This window comes from Arachis stenosperma, chromosome 7 (assembly GCF_014773155.1).
Source record: "Arachis stenosperma cultivar V10309 chromosome 7, arast.V10309.gnm1.PFL2, whole genome shotgun sequence".
Lineage (NCBI taxonomy): Eukaryota > Viridiplantae > Streptophyta > Magnoliopsida > Fabales > Fabaceae > Arachis > Arachis stenosperma.
Window position 1 is genome coordinate 4196477 of NC_080383.1, and position 21685 is coordinate 4218161.

At 33.9% G+C, this 21685-nt stretch overlaps 1 protein-coding gene across 2 annotated transcripts; it reads right to left on the reverse strand.

Annotated features, from left to right (window-relative positions):
* Positions 1-1317: 1317 nt before the first annotated feature.
* LOC130941681 (mitogen-activated protein kinase 20-like) lies at positions 1318-6782 on the reverse strand. Of its 2 annotated transcripts, none has more exons than XM_057870245.1 (10): positions 6165-6782; positions 4697-5105; positions 4343-4470; positions 4141-4200; positions 3713-3862; positions 3458-3613; positions 3064-3275; positions 2856-2957; positions 2168-2280; positions 1318-2019 (listed from the first exon to the last, which is right to left on the reverse strand). In XM_057870245.1, the coding sequence occupies exons 1-10, from the start codon at positions 6186-6188 to the stop codon at positions 1553-1555; spliced, it is 1821 nt and encodes a 606-aa protein (XP_057726228.1). In that variant the 5' UTR covers positions 6189-6782; the 3' UTR covers positions 1318-1552. The 2 variants fall into 2 exon arrangements, with proteins under 2 accessions (XP_057726228.1, XP_057726229.1); XM_057870246.1 differs by lacking the exon at positions 6165-6782 and adding an exon at positions 5553-5881.
* Positions 6783-21685: the final 14903 nt, after the last annotated feature.

Below are 21685 nucleotides of genomic sequence, written 5' to 3' on the forward strand. Positions count from 1 at the left end.
ATGAACTCACTCAGACTTTAATCTGTGAGGTCCCGCTGTCTGCAGTTTGCAGCAATGGTGCTTCCATTGCATATGAAGTAAATGCCAAAATGTATCCACATTCAAATAACTCTCTTTCATTTTTTCTTTTATTTTTTATTTATTTGTTTGACATTCTTTAATTTGTTTTCTGCTGAAAAGAGGGGATATATAGTTTTCAAAAATAAATGCAAATAAAATTTTCATATAATTGTAAATTTTGATCAAATATCAGCAATGTATGCACTTAACAACTCTAAGTAAATTATTATTATTATTATTATTATTATTATTATTATTATTATTTATACTTAGAGACATTTTGTACAGAAAAAATATATAATTTACACTTATATTTACTAAAATTTTGTACACATAAATCAATACAATTTACATTCACGTTTTTCAAAATTTGTACATATGAATTAATAAAATTTATTTGTTAAAGATAATTTAGTATTTATATTGACCAAATAATGAAAAAATACTAAAAATGACTGTTTTCAAGAGTTTTCTCTTTTATTATTATTATTATTAAAGATAGTGTTGCATAAGCATATACCAAACCAATTTCAAGGATAAATATATTTATAGGTAAGTGAGAAAATTTAGTATAATTTGAGCCATTTTAAAAAATAATAATAGTAAATTAAAATTTATTTATTATTAGAGATTTTGTTTTGGAATGTACATGGTTTATTGGTTTTATTAGGCGTCTACTTTGTTTTAACAATGTTATTCAATCTCTATTTAGTTTTATTAGAATAAATGTACCATTTTTCAACTCATTTGGAGATAGCTGACTTTTCTTATCAGCCACAAGATCCAAATATCCCAACAAGAACAAAATATGTCAATTCTAGGCAGAAAAAAGAAGTCTATTCAAGATTTTTCCTTATGCCATGATGAAAAGAATAAATTTTCCTGTGTTGACTTCACACTCAAGCTTATTTTGTCTATTTTCCTAAGAAAAAACTAACACTTCCAAAATCATTCACAATCACTATTTTTACTATATAATAAAAGTTTAATTTTGATGTCCTGACAGTATAAAATGTTTTATACAATCGTGCAATCACAACCGTCCTCCTGGATGACCATTTACACCGTCAATATGAAAGATAATTATTTTTGCTAATATGACGTTATGTGATTAGATGCACGTATAAAACGGTTCTATACTGAGTGCATCAAAATTAAATTCTATATAATAATACTTCAAAAATACACATAAGCAACAAATTAAGTCATTAATATTCCCAAAGAACACATTAGATGTGCTTAGTATGCAGTGTGAAGTGATGAAAACATCCCAATTTATTCAGATTGTTGTAACCAAAGTTTACATCATTTCTAGGGAAGAAAAAAAGCTTTGCTTTCTAGGGAAGGCACTAACTCATATCATTTTTTACACAGAAAGAAAGAAGCAAGAAAGGAGAAAACACCACCAAATATTGTAGTTACTACATTAACAAGAAACCTTTTTCTTTTCTCTACACAAAGAGCCACAATATTCACAACACAAACCTTTCTTTTAGAACATCCTTGTCATGCCATACTGAACAGGTCCAACCTTTCTATGAGCAGTGGCACCGGTTGCGGCCGTGGCCGCAGCACCAATGCCGCCATATTGATGAGCTTTTGTTTGAAGCAAGTTCGTGTCAATGGCTATTCTATGGTTATTATTATTATCATTTTGTTCTATCTTGTTCACTCCTATTGCCCTTGTCATGAAAAAAGGGTTAGTATCAATGTTGATGGCTATGTCTGGTGCTATTTTCGCATTTACTCCACATTGCTGAGGGCCATGTTTTGGTTTCAAAGGCACCCCCTTTTCGGTGTCTTGGTGTCCGGTGGTTGATCTTTGGTAATAGTACGTGGGAGGAACGGTTTGAGAAGGAACAAAAGAACCTCTGATGAATGTCCTCGGATCGAAAGAGTCCTTGACGATACTACCATACTCATACGGGACAACGGGACCAACTACTTTCCCGGGTTTTGCTGAAGATAAAAACGTCGAGAATAGTGATTATATTACTGATGGTTTCGCCGTCATTTTTGGTATATCCTCAGATCAATGTATCTCTGGATATATATATAGTGAGAGGGACGGAGAAAGTTATAAACTATGATGATAGCAATCACATACCTGGTGGAATTCTTTGATTGTTATTATATTCCTCGGCTGGTTGCCGGGTTTTGCTCGAAGCATTGTTTGATTGCTCTTTTTGGGCTACCGTATTCGAATGAACAACCGTTGACCTATCAATGGTAAAATCAAATGAAGTCACCTAAGTATGAACAAGTAACTATCAAGTTATGATCCTTATGAATTGAATGAGAACAGTTATCATGAGACGGCATTAAGAGAATGAGGGATAATTTAGGTCCTCCTATGAATGATATTGTCCCTCCATACCATGTATAAAACCTAGCTTCTTAAACAAACATTGGCAGACAGGGAACATGCACAACTATCGCATGTCACAACTCGCTCGCTCACCATGGTTGTCATTTTGTATTTACTTAATCTTAGAAAAGTGCATCAACATCTACATAGAAAAAACAGCAATGTCCCATAAGGTATAAACAATACTATGACACTATGTACTGCTATGTAACAGCATCCGGATTCGATTGAATTAGAGCTAAATTGCATAGTTAGAATGAGATGCTCTAGACTGGTTTCCTGTTGCATATGCACAAGAATCTAATCTAGTCATCTTAAAATTTATCACAGTAGATACTGCTCAACTAAAGTAACATTGTGTTGACAATTAATTGTTGCAAACAAATAAGCAGTAAAACTCAAATGAGATACTGCATTAACAAATCACCTTGGAAGCGATACATGTTTTCGTTCAAGTGGCATAACTGGACTACTTTTGCCACTATTTTCCTCAAGATGAGCAAACTGCTTTTTGAATTGATCAACAGCACTGTAGGATATATTATACCAAATGAAGGTTAACGAGAAAATATTCGGGAAGGAAGTATCAAATATGAATACCAAATTACCAATGAAAAATGGTAACATAAACTAACCTTGGATAAAGGAAATTAGCCCTCTCCGTTCCATTTATGTAGTCTTTCAAAAGTTGGGGATGGTACTCTAAAATCTCACGAAAAATTAGCTCTCGGATTTCTTCCTTTGTGACTCTTCGCCTTTCAAATTCAAACTCCATTTTCGTGATAGGATGACAGGATGGTTCCCTCTCCACCTTTGCTAATCCCTTGAAGTAAGGATCAGCTAATGCCTGAAAAAACCAAAAGACTTTAAAAATCTTAAGCAAGCTAGTCAACATAATTCTATGAATGTGGATGCTCTACATCACTCTCATAACTTCTAGAGTTTCAAAAGAAAATCATGAAGCAGTCGATTATCAAACTAAATTCGTTTTCAACATACACACAAGAAATGGAGCACAATATAACAAACCTCTTGAGCAGTAGGCCTGTCTTTCGGGTCAAAGGCAAGTAATCTTTCAAGTAGTCGTAGTGCTAAAGGATCTGCATTAGGAAACTTCTGTGCAAATGGCACAGGCTGCTTCTTCCGCATACTAGTTAGGTATCTCCTAGCCTTATCATTGCGTACCTACATCCAACAGAATCACGAGCAGAACAATACTGTTAGTGGAAACAAATAAGCAATACAATTAGAAATTCAGAGGTCCTTTTATGGAGGGAGAATTACTCGGGATATAGTATCCAGCGAAGGAGTTCCAAGCAGATCGGTCATCAGATCCAACTGATGGACAACATTTTTTCCAGGGAAAAGTGGCTTTCCTAATAATACTTCTGCGAAGATGCAACCTATACTCCATATGTCGATTGCCGGAGTATACTGCACGCAATATGTTAGCTCATTATGCGATAAAAAACTAACAGAAACAGATAGAGCTAGTAGATTATCCATTAATAATAGATTGATCTCAGGGCTTACATTTAGCTAATGATGGAAAAGAAGACAACAGAAAGCATGAATCATGGGTTGATAAGCAATTGCAATTTCTACACACAAAGCTAATGAGTATGAATGCCGGCATAACGAAACAAGACTACACATATGTACTTTCTCTCCGACTTATACACAATCAAAAAGGATCCTTGAGAAAGTCATACCTTTGAGTAAAATGATCCACAAAGCTCCGGTGCTCTATACCACCTTGTCGCAACGTAATCCTATAGATGTGAATAAAGTTAGAAAATATCATCCATACTTCCCCAGGAATTTTTATATGAAAAATGAAAAAAATTTCTCCAACAAGGTATAGGTATAAATAAAGGTAGAAAGTGAACAGAGATCATGTGGAAAGTGCAATACCGTCCAAAATACTGTCGTTGGTGTGTCGGTGAAAGCGACTCTTGCTAACCCAAAATCACAGATTTTAAGTTTACAGTTTGCATTGGCCAGTATATTCTTTGGCTTCAAGTCTCGATGATAGACATTTGCTGCATTGAGTACACAAGTGTTAGATGAGCAATTTTGACATCAGGCAGAAACTTGTAGAAAAAGCAAAGCATCATCAACTGCAGATAGAAACCATATTTTGCACATTCCTAACATCTTTCTTAAGACAAGTGCCTGAGCAATGATACATTAACAACACGATGTGCATTTAGATAAGATCAGTCATGAAGAAGTAACTATTAGATATTAAAAGATATTAAAATATACCGGTGTGAATATACTTCAATGCTCGAAGTAACTGGTAAAGGAAAAATTGATAGTGCTCCTTTGTCAAGTCATCATTGGCTTTAATGACTTGATGTAGATCCGACTCCATGAGCTCGAAAACAACATAAATGTCCTTAAATTCCCTCCTAGAAGGAGGCATCATGACATGTTTGATTTCAACAATATCAGGATGTCGAAGAAGTCTAAGCAACTTTATCTCCCGGAGAATGCGTGCAGCATCCGATATATGCTCAAATATATCATGAATCTTTTTTATTGCAACTTTTTCACCGGTATGAGTGTCAATAGCTGAACATACAACACCATAACTTCCTTTCCCGATGACTTCTTGAATTTTGTACCGGCTGGCATCCCCATAATCAGAGAAAAACTCCATCTCCATTGAACTCTGTAGCAAAGATAATCAAGTTCTTCCACAAATCAAAATCAGGCAAATCCAAAATTGATTCCAATCAAGCTACAGCAACAAAGCAATTGCAAATTTTCATAAGCGATGAATAGAAATTAAAACGAAAACTGTAAGTATTCTTGGCTGTCCAGAAAATTTATATTGGAGATATCTCAGGACTCGCCATTAAAGTTAATAGACATAATACAAATCTGTAAGTTTGTTAAAATTTACATATGCAGGAACAAGATCATGTCAAGCATAGAATGATAGAATTGAATAACTTAAACAAACTAATAAACAATGTAAATAATAAACATAAAGAGAAAAATTGTCTCAATACAACTCCTCACTCCAATGTACTAACTATATTAACATAACAACCCATAAAAGAAGCACAAACTTTAGCACATAGAATATTAGAACCACTAAATATATATCACAAACCAATCTCTAACTTCAAAAAGCCAAAAGCTTTTTCTCTTTCTACAATCAACCGGTTCTTCTCATTTCACTCATTCTACAATCTGATTTTTGGAGAGTCAAACATGTATGCTGAATTGATGATGATGATGATAATGCAGCTCAAGCGTGTACAGCACATAAGTGCATAACACAAGACGTAGAAAAAAAGAAAAGCAAAAGGGGTAGATAGATTGAAGTTGAAAGAACAACCTCCTATGAACACCATACATAGATGGTAATTTCTAACAAAAATAACGATGGTGAAATATAAGATTTGCCAAACATGCCGTTATCCTACTACAGTAACAAACACTTTGGGGACAGAAAAATTACATCACGTGTTGTATGTACTTAAACTTAATATCAGAAAAAAAGAGATAACATGGCCCCTACATTGAACCAGCTCAGCATATATAGAAACATGTTCCTAAACCTCAACCACATACTCCAAGGTACTTAAAATTCACATCAAACACAATCACAAACAAATAATTCATCATCCTCTAAATAATTCAACTAATCAAAACAATAAAAAGCTATCTTGATTGTTCATCATTCACTCAAATATGTAATAAAAACTTGTAAAAAATCCACCTTTTTTCTTTGATCTTGCTGCATTCTTATATGGCAAGTGGGAACACCTACAAAAGCTTCCAATTCCAAAAAAGGATGACCCTATAGAACGAAAAACACAAAGCTTCTGAAAAAAAATGTTGTTTCCTCAGAGAGAATTCAGCCACATTTGCCCCACCTACCCCTACTTCGAATCACAAGACCACAATCCGAACTCACTATTCTCTTCCCCAAATCCCTCAACGAACATAGAATCCAAATGAGACCCCACATGCACTCCAATTCCAGCACAAAGCTCACAAAATCACAGAACCAATAGCCACCACAACAACCCTTGATCATGAAGTAATGAAGCTCCAACCTTGCAACAAAAAAGCTCTCATTTTTGGAAAACTTTCACTCACCCCAGAAAAGGATCGAAGCTCTGGAACACCAAAGCCACAACAAGAACACTTTTTGAGGTTGTTGAGAGGTGAAAGATGGAAACTTGAGACACAGTACTAACAGAGAATTATAATATAAGCGTGTTTTGATCCTGCACACCGACACAGAGAGAAAGGTGAAAAATTTGGAGAGGTTTTTGAAGGTTAAAGCGAGCTTAAAGCTAAAAGGGTTGGTGCTTGGCTTGTGTTTGTTGTGTTGCGTTGTTTCCTTATCCAAAAACGTACAAGATACGGAGCATAATGTACTAAGTGGCGTATAAGTGTAATTTTCAGATGGTGTTGAGGGTATTATTGTAATTTCATTTTGTGGGAGACAAGTGTCAGATACTAGTACTGTTACTGTGTAACATGTTGTATTGTACTCTTCCCTGTGTTGGCAGGTTATGTTTCTGACACGTGGTAAGGTTGGCAGATTAGTTTCTTTTTCTAAGAAAAAGGAAGTAAGAAAATAATGTCATTATTTTTTATATTTTTTTAAATATAATTAATTTTGATACATTAAAATTATAAAATAATTATATATATATATATATATCTAATTATATAATGTCACGTCGATAAAAATAATTATTTTTATATTAATTATAATAATTATATGAATAATCATAAAAGATAAATGTGATTATTTGACTATATAAAATTTATTTTACATTGTCGGTACATCAAAATTAAATTTTTTAAAATAAACATAAAAATTTAAGCAAATTTAACATGTGACATATTTGATAGGTAAAAAATCGATTTTTCTTTTCTAAAAAAAAGGTAGTAAACTATATCATTGCTGAATATATAAAGTAAGTGTAATAAAAACTAAAATTTATTTTTTATATGATATGAATTTCTTCTACTCGTGTAATTTTCTACTATTTTTATTTTTAAGATATTGTTTTTTCTTTTATTTTATTTTTGTTTTGGAATATATATTATAAAGCAGAGAGAATATATTTTTGTATGCATTTTGATCTTCTAATAGAATTTGATTTGAATTATGTAAAGTAGTGCATTATAGGAATTAATACGTTATTAATTTACTTTTTATAAATTAAATATGAATAATAATAAATTTAATATTAGTTAAGATGATAAATATGTTATATTAAAACTAAAATATTATGAATTTACTGATGAAATTGGAAAAATAAATTTTTTTACAAGGGTATTTTAAAAAAAATGATTGTGCACTAATTTTGTTTATATTCTCAAGTGGGTATAGCGATAACAAAACATAATATATAGGCAGGAATGAATAATGCAAAAAGTTTCATATAGTTATTTAATTATATTTTTTGTTTTTATTTTTATTAATATAACATTACATCATTAAATGCAAATATAAAATTATAGAGTAAAAAATATTTTTTTTATTCTTGAAATTTGGTAAAAATTTTAAAAATATTCTTAAGTTTTATTTTGTATTAATTTTGTTCGAAAAATTTTTGATTTGCATCAAATATATCCATGTGACTAATTTTTTAAAAAATTTAAGACCAATTCAACAACAATAATTTTATAAGAACAACTCTCAAAACAAATAAATAAAGTATAATTTTCATGTATTATTATTAAATTAATATTAAATTTTCTAAAAATTAACTGTAAAAATATATTTAATACAAATAAAAAATTTTAGAACAAAAATAAAATAAAATAAAATAAAATTTAAAAATATTTTTTAAATTTTTAATAATTTAAAAACAAAAAATATACTACTCATAACTATATTTATAGTTTTTATAGTGACATTGACTTAGAAAGCCTTTTTTTAATAACTAGCTATATGCATGTAAACATAATTTACTAGATATATGTGCCTCATATTTCACTTTCAATTTTAAATTCTCTGACCACATACTCCATAATGGTGCCATTTTCAGTCATTTTAACGAATCAATGAAAAAGTTCATATGATGTTGAAGAAAACTTGTAGATTACCACAATCGTGGCCATCAAAATATGGGAAGAACAAGAAATTAATAAATGGAGAGTTTTAGGAAAAGAAATGTCCATGTATATAATCTGAATGCAAATAATAATCTCTTGATAATATTGTAATTTTTTTAATTGTGAAATTTAAATTAAAATGAGTATTCGAACACTTCTTAATTCAATCAATTAATTCATCAGAGAAAACTTTATTTAAAAGCCTTCTATTCTCCATTAGAGTTTAGTTAACATATTTCTATAAGACGCATAATAAATTTATTATTAATAAAATGTTTTAATTTTTTAATAAATACAGAATAAATATATTATAAATTTAATTTTTTATATTTTTAATATAAAATTTTTAATTTATAAATTTAGAACATAAAATAGATAAATTTTATCTATTATCTATTATATGTTATTAAAATTAGATTTTTTTCAATTAATAATATAGTTGACGTAGTATATTTTTAAAAGTATTTATTGATTTATTTTATTTGATTCATTTAAATATATTTTAATTAATTAATTAATTAATTAATTTAATTGAGATAAGTATTAATTATTGAATATTTTGTTTGATTTCAATAACTAAGCTATAAAACTGTGTTTAGAAGAAAAACTAAAAGACATAAATTAAAACATATAGACTAAACTAAATCTTTGTATTGTATCTAGTATAAAATATTTAGAATTGAGTTATGTCTTAATATTTTATTGAAAAAAGAAAAGTAGAATTAGATTTAGAATTTAAAAAGTTGAATGTAGTTAATTTTAAAAATAAATGTTACTAAAATTTCAGTTTTTATCTTTAAAAAATTCAATTGCATGTATTCCTACTTTTTAGAGGTAGTGAAAGGACTGAAAATCTGAAATTTTATATCTTAAGACTAAAATTTTAGTTATTATCTCTAACTAACAAACACAATATTGAATTATAATTCCCAATCCCTATTTTCAAACGCTACTTAACTAATTAATTATTTGATTTGACTAAAATAAATTAATTAATTTTGTTTTTAATTTACATTAAGTTTTTCATCTTATATATTTTGATTAATAATTTTTAAAAATGTAATAAATAATTATTTATTTGATTTGTTTGAAATAAATATTAAATTATTTAATATTTTATTTCACTATATTAACCATAATTAATCAATTATATTAATTTTTTAATTTGACTAGAATAAATGTTATATAAATAAAATTTTATTTAATCAATTATATTAACCCTAATTAACGATTTATGACCTTAGTCAATTTTTATATAAATCTCTATCTTCTATAACGGTAGTTTATGTATAAATTTAAAATTCCTACATTTTGTAATTATTTATATAGAATAAGTATAAAATCAAAATGTTAATTATTTTAGTAATGTTATAATTAAGTAATTTTGAATTATACTTTATTTATTTATTTATTTATATAATTTGTTCTAATTTAACCGTTGATAGCAAATTAGTAGTGAAATGCGTTGTTCTTAGTCTATATAGTAATTGTATTGCATCCCTACTTTCAAGTTTCAAATATTTAAATAATATTTATATATTTTAGTCATTTTAGTTATTAATTTCAGTCATATATTATATTTAAATTTTATGGTTGAAATTAATGACTAAAATTATTATCATATTCCATATTTTTTCAATACCTAAAAACTTTTCTATACTTTACTGTAAGAAAGAATTAAAGGCATATGGGAGCAGTATGAGGTAGGAGTAGTGTACTTTGCACTCAAAGCACAAACTTATATTACGCGACATGCCACATGCATCATAAATTCATAATAATTAATTATATTCATATTCAAACCGTGTTTCACGTTTACGTTTTCTCCCACCTCCCCCTTCCATTTTTACAAGCTTTCACACTATTGAGCATTAACTACTTTATTTGAGGGTCTATCCTTTTCTGGTGTTTTATTTTTCTTTCTTTAGGGTTCATTTAGGTCAAAAATATTATTATTTATACACTAAAATTAATCATTAAAATTAATTATTAATATATATATAATTTAATTTATTTTTAATATATATTTATATTTTAATATATATTTTATATTAATTATTAATTTTAATAACTGATTTTAATATACACATAACATAGTCAAATTTAGATATAGTAATACAAATTTGTCAAATAAATTTAAAATAAATATATATTAAGGTTTGTTTCTTTTGTCATGGAAATATTTTCACATTAGAGAAGGGGATAGATTTAAGTGAAGAGAAAAAATGAATATAATAGTTTTTGTATATATTTAGAAATTGGTGAATACTATCCAATCTTTTTCTAAATTAAAGGATAAATTATTTTTTGTGACATGTTTTTTTATTATTAACTGAAATAAAATTAATGAATTTATTATAATTAATTTTAATTTTATTCTAACTTAAATTTTGTTAATTTAATTAATTAATCACGATGTAACTTTTTTTTTCAACTAATAACAATTATTCAAAATTTTAATTTTATAATTTTTTATTTTTTCTCAAATTATACACTTATTAATCAATTTCAATCCAAAATAAAAAATTATCAAAAAACAAAGAACAAATAAAAAAACTCAAGAGGCACAAAAAATTTAAAATTTTATCTCTCTTGATTTCTTAAATTTTTTGAAAAAAATAATAAAATATAAGATAGAACTTCTGTAATCATTTTTATAATTTATAAAAAAGTTATACCATAATTAGTTGATTAGGTTAACAAAATTTAGGTTAGATTAAGAAGAGTTATATCACAGTTAAAAATCATTAGAGAAGTTTTATTTTATATTTTATTTTTTTTTTAAATTAGAAAGCAAAAGAGAAAAAATCTTGAAAATTTTAAATTTTGTGTAGCTCTTGAATTTTTTTATTTATTCTTTGTCTTTCAAAATTTTTTATATTTTGTGATTAAAATTGATTAATCAATGTATAATTTAAGAAAAATATAAAATTTCAAAATTAAACTTTTTTAATGATTTTTATAATTTACAAAAAAAGTTATATCATGATGAATTAATTAAATTAACAAGATTTAGGTTAGATTAAAAATTAAAATTAACTATAATAAGTCAATTTATTTTATTTAATAATAAAATAATATATCACAAGGGATAATTTACTCTCTAATTTAAAAAAGATTGAGTAGAATTCACCTTAGAAATTATAGAAGCTTATTAGATTTGTTTGTCTGTTTTTACTTATTAAAATCTTTTAAAATTGAATATTAGACTTATTTTTAATTTATAGTTTAATATATAAAATATTAGAAATTTAAGTGTTGTATGACTAATTATATGAATAAAATGTTTTCTTACGTAAAACACAACAACTACTTTGCAGGTTTTCCTTCTTAACAAAAAATATATCATGAAAACATATTAAACGAGTTATATATTATCAATTTTATTAAATATAAAGAAAATGATTCTAATAATTGTATATCAAACAAACTTAAAAGATCGATAAGATTAGATTAATAATAAATTTATTGATGAGAAAAAATATATTTAAATTTAAATTCTAATATTGATATTTTAATTTTTAATTTTCAATAATTAAAAAAACCTCTATTAAATATATTTTATTTTTTTACTTCATTATTTTATCATCAATAACGGGACGAAAACCAAAACAATAACCAAACTAATTAAGAATCTATACAATGAAAAACTATTAATATACGCACTACCAGAAACACGGTAGTTTATCACGAAAAAATATTCACGAACAAAAAATAGTGGCAAATCTCTATGATCATCGTAATCACTTGCAACGTTTTGTTTTTCCGTGGTTAAATTGTGCGAATGTTTCCCACGTTTTTGTTTATCTGTGGCTAATTTGAATTGGATTCTCTCAATTGCCACAAAATCAATGCTCACCGTGGCGAAATCAAACGATGTTTACTTTCAAATTACGCGCTTCTAGTGTTTCCTTCCATCCCTTTCAAAAATTTTATATGCAGTTCCTCCTTTTTCCAAATTTAAACCTTAATAATAAATTTCAATTTTTAAGGGTGCAAACTTATCTAGTTTGTCGATGATTTTTTCTCTCTCATTTCCAGTCATTTTCAATTGATAAGATATGCATTAGTTGGAATAATATAAAAAGAGTACATACTTATAACTCTAATTAATTGAAAATGAATGATAAAAGTATAAAATTCATGATAAAAAAAGTATTTTTTTTTTGTCCCTAATTCACAATATGTATTAATTTTTAAAATTTTATTTTTCTATTTTTTTATTTTTTTAATTAATTTAATAAAAAAATATCCGACATAAGTTAACGTAGGTTTATTTTTGAAATAGTTACAAAATTTTAATTTTTTTTTCTCCGGAAATTTTTTTATTTTTTTAAATCCGAGTCAAAATTCATAATTCTAATTAGTATATACCGTCTTTAAAATATGATATATAATTATAATTTTATATTTTTTTATTATAGTTAACTATTAATTTAAATTAAAAATTTCAATTACGTGACTGAAATAAATTCAAATGAACGTTTACAATAACACAAGTGAAATTTTGGGCCGAAAAAAATAACTTTCACTTAGCACTAAAGTAAAGCCCCACTCAATAGAAAATCGGAAGAACTCTTCCACATGTTCAGACTATTGTTCAGTTTTTCGTATCCTTAGTAAATTTAGCATTGAGTAACCGAAGATGCATTAATTTTTTGTGACCGGAAGATGCATTAGTTGAAATAGTATAAAAAGAGTACATATTTATTGCTTTAATTAATTGAGAATAAATGTTAAAAGTATATATAAAATTCATGATAAAAAAGAGTACTCTTTTTTTTTGTCTCTAATTCACAATATGCATTAGTTTTCCTAAATTTTATTTTTTATTTTTTTATTATCTTTTTATCAATTTAATAAAAAAAATATCCAACATAAATTAACGTAAGTTTATTTTTGAAACAGTAAGTAGTATGTACCGTCTTTGAAATATGGTATATATTATAATTTATATTTTTTTATAGTTAACTATTGTTACGGTTACCCACCGGAGATTAATAGACTGGACTGTATTTGGCCGGCCCAATCGTCTGCGGATGGTAGCCTCCGAGTAGGTTTGCACGCTGGAACCTCCTTCCGACTTGTGTACGTGAATGGGGGTGGTACCTGCAAAGTCACTCTGATGCCTAAGTTAGCAAGGGTGTGAGCAGGTTTAGAATGTATTGGGCTTAGAGATACCTGAAGAGTGTCAGTGTATTTATAGTGGTGAGCCCATAACCACCGCTGCAGTAGTGCCACCCTTTTAGGGTGATAACCGTCCCTTTATCTTAGGGAGGTTATGATATGGCTCCCGGAAGTGGTTAGAGAGATTTTAGGGGCAGTTACTCATTTGGATTGATGTTAATCTGCCAACTATTCTCTGTCCCGACTTCTTTAGAGCAAATCGTAGTCAAGACCGACTTCTTAGTACGAAGGTCGGTGCTCAGCAAGGCTCAATCCTCTGGACTAAGCCTTTCGTTTGGACCTGGGCCTTTATTATTGGGCCAGGGTATGAACAGTGCCCCTATTTGAGCCCAAGATCTCTCTAAGACTTGGGTTCGAGTATTTTACTCGGGTTCGTAGCCGACTTTCTTGGAGGAGGCACGGGTTTTTAAACCGACGTGATTTTCGCGACCTTTTGTTTCTGACAGTTACGTCTATTCAAGCGTCGTGTCCGTTAGGGATGCACCTAGGGATTAATGGCTTTGGTAACGGTGCACTTTTATTAATGACTGCCCCGTTTTTACCATTATGCCCCTAGAGTATTTATAAATACTTTTTCCTCTCTTTCATTATCTTCTTTCTGCGATTTTTCTAATTTTTTCCTCGTTCGTTCTTCATTCGTTCGTGTCACATTTCTGTATCTCGAAGCTTTTACTTCCTGCAGCCTTCGTCTTCAGAGAGTGGTTAGTTTCTTTTTCTCTTTCATATTTTTCGTATGCCTTTATTTTGTAGATAAGTAGGTTTGTAGATTTTTGCTTGGTTCCTTTTTCTCCCCTCTAGAGACCTTTGTTTTTGATTTTTTCTTTTCTTTTTCCCTTTGTAGGTTTCCTCATCTTCTTTAGGAAAAGAAAATGGCCTCCGTAGATTGGGTTGACGTTACTGTCCTAGGGGAGGAGCCGTTGGTTGATGTTGAGTTTATTACCCATCTTCGTACTCACCACCGGCTCTGTACCTCGGATGAGAACGAGCCTAAGTATGAATTGCTTATCCCAAGTTCAGAGGACCGAGTTTGCCATGGGAGGGCCAACGGAACGGCCCCTCATTTCTTCTTTATGTATGAATGCATGATCACCCGTCTGGGCGTTTTTCTACCTTTTTCAGACTTTGAGATGTCTGTTTTGCAACAATGTCGGGTTGCCCCTACCCAGCTTCACCCCAACTCTTGGGGTTTTTTGAAAATTTATCAATTTATTAGCTTTGGAGTTCCCGACCTCTCTGAAAATCTTTTTCCATCTTTTCCATATGACCAAACCCTTCAGTGGGCTAAACAATAAACAACAATGGGTTTCCTTCCGAGCCATACAAGGTCGGAGAATCTTCACCCTTTTTGACGAATCCTTCCACGACTTTAAAAATTATTTTTTCAAAGTGCAAGCTGTAGAGGGTCACCACCCCTTTTTCCTGGATGATAATTCTTCTCCTCGCTTCCCTTTATACTGGCTGGAGGCCTCTCCTTGTGAGAAATATGGTCTGGATGACCTGGATGAAGTAGAGGCCGCCATTGTGGGGTTCCTCCGAGAAGTGTGGGGGAGGGCCCCATATTTGGACACTAAAAAGTTTCTCCAAGGGTCTCCGACCTTTATCCATGCACAGCTAGGTAGCTTTCATTTGTTTGTTAGATTCCTGACTCGTTAACTGAACTTTCCGACTTGTTTAATTCCTTAGCTATTGTTTTATTTTTCAGAAATGGCGAAGACGAATGCTCAGGAATCTTACCAGAGGGTCCAGGAGGCCAAAGCAAAGTCTCGCGCCAGGATTGGTGGTACCAGGGTTATCTCTCCTCCTCCTCCTCCTCGGAACGTTGGGACTCTTTCCAAGCCCATTGTAATTTCTTCTTCAGCTTCCTCTCAACCGCTCCCCGTCGTCCGACCCTCCCCTGAGCCAGAGAAGAAGAAGCGCAAGACCTTAGAGTTTGGCTCTTCTGGTGAGGTTAAGGCGGATGCTCTTGCGTTCGTCCGAAAGAACATCTACCCCCATGCTCATATAAGCATGGATGATATGTCCGTTCAGAGCCACCTTACCACTATGGTTGAGGAGAGTCTCAAGGTGGCGGGGGTTTGCAGCAAACTCTTGGATATTTTTGAGAAGGCTCCTCTCAGCTCTTTAGGGATGCCTCGAGGGTCGAGGAGCTGGAAGGAAGGCTTCGCTCATACCAAGAGCATGAGAGGGAGTTGAAGGAGGAGAGAGATGCCCTCCGGGAGAGGGGGAAGGTTTTGCAAGCCCAATGCAACATGGAGATGGATTTGAGGAAAACAGCACAGGCCAGCTATCAAAGTTTATTCAATGATCTTGTGTCTGTGAAGAATGATCTGCTGAATTCTCGGAAGGCATATGATGAGTTGGAGGACTCTATTGCTGATGACGCCGAGGAGTCTTGGAGGATTTTCCTGGAGCAAGTCAGAGTTATTGCTCCCGACTTGGATCTTTCTCCTTTACATCCTGACAAAGTTGTTATTGACGGGGCCATAGTTGATCCCCTTGTCCCTGTGATCGTTTCTGAATCAGAGTTGAAGACTCGAGGGCAGAGGATCATTGAGTCTCCTCCTCGTGGAAAGGATGTTCCGAGTTCTTCAGCAGTTCCTCCTATTTCCTCTTCATCTCCTATGGATGCCTCTCTTCATGGTCCTGGTGGCGCTCCTCCTGACTCCGGTGGTGGTGATCCGTCTACTCTTCTTCCTAAAAAATGATTGTGGACTATTTGGGGGCTCGGTCTATGGGTCCCCTATTTTTAAACTCTTTTATTTACTTTTGGTTGGTGGTGTTTGTTTGAACAATTTCTTTTGTCCTTTCAAGGCCGTAAGCAAAATATTAAAAAATACCCTTTTTAATAAGGGTTTTAAATTAACAAAATAAATACCCTTTTTTGGATAAGGGTTTAGGTTACCTTATGCGTGTATGCTTTTCTGATTTTGATTTCTCGAAGTCCCCTTGATCTTTTTCTGAAAACCTTTCCCTTTGACTTGTCTGTTTTTCTGAGCCTTTTGTTTAAGGACTTTAGGACAGCCTTTAAACTTTTTTCTAGGTTTTTCAATCTCTTTTTTATTATTCCTTATACTCAACTTTGCTTTAGTGAGTTCTTATGACTTAGGTTATTTTTGCGATGCGTTTTTCTTCTACTCGGTTCTTCACTCCGATTTACGGGTCGTAGTATTTCCGAGCTTTTCTACTCGGATTTTCATTTCGACTTATGAGTCGGATTGTTCCCGAGTTTTTTACGATCAACTCATATAACCTCTTTACACCGACTTGTATCTCGTCGTTTTATCCTGACGACCATCTAGATCGGTTCATGGGATTTTCACGTTTTGCCGAGCTTAAGTCGGCGCGTTTCGTAGAAAGACTTAGAAAATAGAAAGGAGTTTATAAGAGATATTGTGAACGAAAAAAGATCTTTTATTGATGGGGGAGGTACCTTCTTGCTACTAAGGGTTTTTAATAGCCTTTTTTCCCTTAGCCTCTACTATGATGCCTCGTTAAAAACCCTTCTCCAGAAAAAATCCTTTGATTTTGGAAAAAAATCATGAAGTTGGGAAAAGAGTACATCAGGGAGTAGAGTTCGCTTTTAACTGTAGTACCTTTTCATATTACAAGCATGCCACGACCTTGGGAACTCAGTGCCGCTCAGGTTGGTTACTTTATAATAACCTTTTCCTAAAACTTCATTGACTTTGTATGGTCCCTTCCAATTAGCAGCAAGTTTTCCTTCCCCTGATTTGTTGACTCCAATGTCGTTTCTAATCAAGACCAAGTCGTTCGGGGCAAATGTTCTTCGAATGACTTTTTTGTTGTACCTTGTAGTCATCTTTTGCTTCAACGCTGCTTCTCTTATCTGGGCATCTTCTCGGACTTCGGGGAGCAAGTCGAGCTCCTCTTTGTGCCCCTGTATGTTTTCGATCTCGTCATGGAGAATTACCCTTGGGCTTTGTTCATTGATTTCTATTGGTATCATTGCTTCTACGCCATAGACTAGTCGGAAGGGTGTTTCTCCAGTGGCGGATTGGGGTGTTGTCCTGTAAGCCCATAGCACATGGGGGAGCTCTTCAGCCCAAGCTCCTTTTGCTTCTTGTAATCTTTTCTTTAGCCCTGCCAGTATAACTTTGTTGGCTGCCTCGGCTTGCCCATTGGCTTGCGGGTGCTCTACCGAGGTGAACTGGTGTTTGATTCTCATACTGGCTACTAAGCTTCTGAAGGTAGAGTCGGTGAATTGGGTTCCATTATCTGTAGTGATGGAATAAGGTATCCCATATCTTGTGATGATGTTTTTGTAGAGGAACTTCCGACTTCTTTGAGCGGTGATAATGGCCAATGGTTCTGCTTCTATCCACTTTGTGAAGTAATCTATTCCCACGATCAGGTACTTGACTTGTCCTGGCGCTTGGGGAAAAGGACCTAACAAATCCATTCCCCATTTTGCAAAGGGCCATGAAGAAGTGATACTGATGAGCTCTTCTGGTGGAGCCACGTGGAAATTTGCATGCATCTGACATGGTTGGCACTTTTTCACAAATTCTGTGGCATCTTTCTGCAAGGTCGGCCAGTAGAATCCAGCTCGGATTACTTTCCTGGCTAGTGACCTTGCTCCGAGATGGTTTCCGCAGATCCCACTATGTACTTCCTCTAATACCTCGGCGGTTCTTGAGGTCGGTACGCACTTTAATAGTGGTGTTGATATCCCCCTTCTGTAGAGAATATTTCTCACCAAGGTGTAGTGTTGTGCTTCCCTTCGGATCTTTTTAGCCTCTTTCTCCTCTTTAGGGAGGATGTCGAATTTCATGTATTCGACCAAGGGGTTCATCCATCCGAGGTTTAAACCGACTACCTCAAGTACTTCTTGTTTGTCTTCTATTTTTACTACTGAGGGTTCTTGGAGGATTTCTTGGATCAGGCTTTTGTTGTTCCCTCCCGGTTTGGTGCTTGCTAACTTGGATAGGGCGTCCGCTCTGCTGTTTAGATCCCGAGTTATGTGTTTAACCTCTGTTTCTGCAAAGCGTCCAAGGTGCTCCAGAGTTTTCTCCAAGTACCTCTTCATATTTGGGTCCTTTGCCTGATACTCTCCGCTTATCTGGGAGGTCACCACTTGTGAGTCGCTGTATATCATCACCTTTGTAGCACCGACTTCTTCTGCCAGCTTTAATCCAGCAATCAAGGCTTCACACTCTGCCTGATTATTTGAAGCTGGAAATTCAAATTTTAGGGAAACCTCTATCTGGGTTCCTCTTTCATCTACTAATATTATGCCTACGCCGCTTCCTATTTTGTTGGAAGATCCGTCTACATAGAGTTCCCATGTAGTTGGTTTTTCCTCCTGATCCCCTGCGTATTCTGCAACGAAGTCGGCGAGGCATTGGACTTTGATCGCCGTCCGAGTTTCATATCTTAAGTCAAACTCAGAGAGCTCTATTGCCCATTGAATCATTCTCCCTGCAACATCCGTTTTTTGGAGGATTCACTTCATGGGTTGGTTCGTACGGACTCTTATTGTGTGAGCCTGAAAGTAAGGTCGTAGCCTTCGTGAGGCTATTACTAAGGAGTAGGCAAACTTTTCTAGTTTGTGGTATCTTAGCTCAGGGCCTTGTAGAACTTTACTGATGAAATAAACTGGATGTTGTCCGACCTCATTTTCTCTTATCAGGGCTGATGAGACAGCCTTGTCCGCTACGGATAAGTACAAGACGAGGTCTTTTCCAGATACTGGTCGGGTCAGAATAGGAGGTTGGCTTAAAAACTTTTTGAACTCCTGGAACGCCTCCTCGCATTCAGGAGTCCATTCGAACTGGCATCCCTTTCTTAATAAGGAGAATAGTGGAAGGGATTTTAGTGCCGATCCTGCCAAAAATCTGGAGAGGGCTGCAAGTCGGCCATTCAGCTGCTGGACTTCTCTCAAACAAGTCGGACTTTTCATTTCTAGGATGGCTCTACACTTATCGGGGTTGGCTTCGATCCCTCTTTGTGTTAGCATAAATCCTAGAAATTTCCCTGCCTCCACCGCGAAGGCGCACTTTGCGGGATTTAGTCTCATCCCGTGCAGCCTTATGGTGTCAAAGACTTGTGAGAAGTCTGACAAGAGGTCGACTTCTTTCTTGGTCTTTACCAGCATATCGTCGACGTATACTTCCATTAGACTCCCCAGGTGAGGGGAAAACACTTTATTCATCAACCTTTGATATGTGGCTCCTGCATTCTTCAATTCGAATGGCATGACCACGTAGCAGAAATTAGCTCTGGGTGTGATGAATGATGTTTTCTCCTGGTCTGGCTCATACATTAGGATTTGATTATATCCCGAGTAGGCGTCCATAAATGATAAGTATTGATACCCCGAGCTGGAGTCCACTAGGGTGTCAATACTTGGCAGTGGATAAGGGTCCTTGGGACATGCCTTATTTAAGTCGGTATAGTCGACACACATTCTCCATTTGCCATTCTGTTTTTTGACTAGCACTACATTGGCTAGCCATGTTGGGTACTTGACTTATCTGATGAAGCCAGCTTCCAGGAGCGCCTGTACTTGTTCTTCTACTATTAGGGCTCGTTCTGGGCCGAGCTTGCGTCTTCTTTGTTGTACAGGTCGGGATCCCGGATAAACCGAGAGCTTGTGGGACATGAGCTCGGGGTCTATCCCAGGCATGTCAGAGGCCTTCCAGGCGAAGAGGTCGGAGTTATCTCTTAGGAGCTTAGTCAATTCTTGTTTTAGGGTCTCCCCTAGGTTGGCTCCTATGTGAGTATTTTTCCCTTCCTCTTTGCCGACCTGTATCTCCTCGGTTTTTCCTCCCGGTTGTGGTCGCAGCTCTTCTCTGGCCCTTGCACCACCGAGCTCTATTGTGTGAACTTCTCTGCCCTTTCCTCTCAGATTTAGGCTTTCATTGTAGCATTTCCTCGCCAATTTTTGGTCTCCCCTTACCGTTGCTATTCCCACTGAGGTCGGGAATTTCATGCAGAGGTGGGGAGTGGATACCACTGCTCCGAGTCGATTAAGGGTAGCTCTGCCGATTAAAGCATTATATGCTGACTCGACATCAATGACTATGAAGTCTATACTCAGAGTCTTTGATTTTTCCCCTTTTCCAAAAGTGGTGTGGAGGGGCAAAAATCCCAGTGGTTTTATTGGCGTGTCCCCTAATCCGTATAGGGTGTCAGGGTAGGCTCTTAATTCTTTCTCATCCAACCCTAGCTTGTCAAAAGCGGGCTTAAAAAGGATGTCCGCTGAGCTTCCTTGGTCTACTAGGGTTCTGTGGAGGTGGGCATTGGCTAGGATCATAGTTATTACTACTGGATCATCATGCCAGGGGTTATTCCTTGCCCATCTTCTTTAGTGAACGAGATGGTGGGGAGATCGGATGACTCTCCTCCGACCTGATAGACTCTCTTGAGGTGCCTTTTGCGAGAGGATTTTGTGAGTCCCCCTCCCGCGAACCCCCCTGAGATCATATGGATATGTCTCTCAGGAGTCGACGGTGGTGGGTCTCTTCTGTCGATATCATCTCGCTTCCTCTTCCCATGACTGTCTGACCTTTCTATGAGATATCTGTCAAGCCGACCTTTTCTAGCCAACTTTTCTATCACATTTTTAAGGTCGTAACAATCGTTCGTGGAGTGACCATATATTTTATGGTACTCACAGTAGTCGCTGCGGCTTCCCCCCTTTTTATTTTTGATGGGTCTAGGGGTGGCAGCCTTTCAGTGTTGCATATTTCTCTGTACACATCCACTATTGAAACTTTTAGAGGAGTATAAGAGCGGTACTTCCTTGGTCTGTCGAGACCGAGTTCTTCCTTCTTCTTGGTCTCCCTCTCCCTCTCTTTTATTGAGGGAGGGTGCCCAGGTCGCCAACTTAGGTCTCTCAGCTTAGCATTTTCCTCCATGTTGATGTACTTTTAAGCTCTTTCCTACACATTACTCAAGGAGATGGGGTGTCTTTTGGATATGGACTGCGAGAAGGGACCTTCTCTAGGC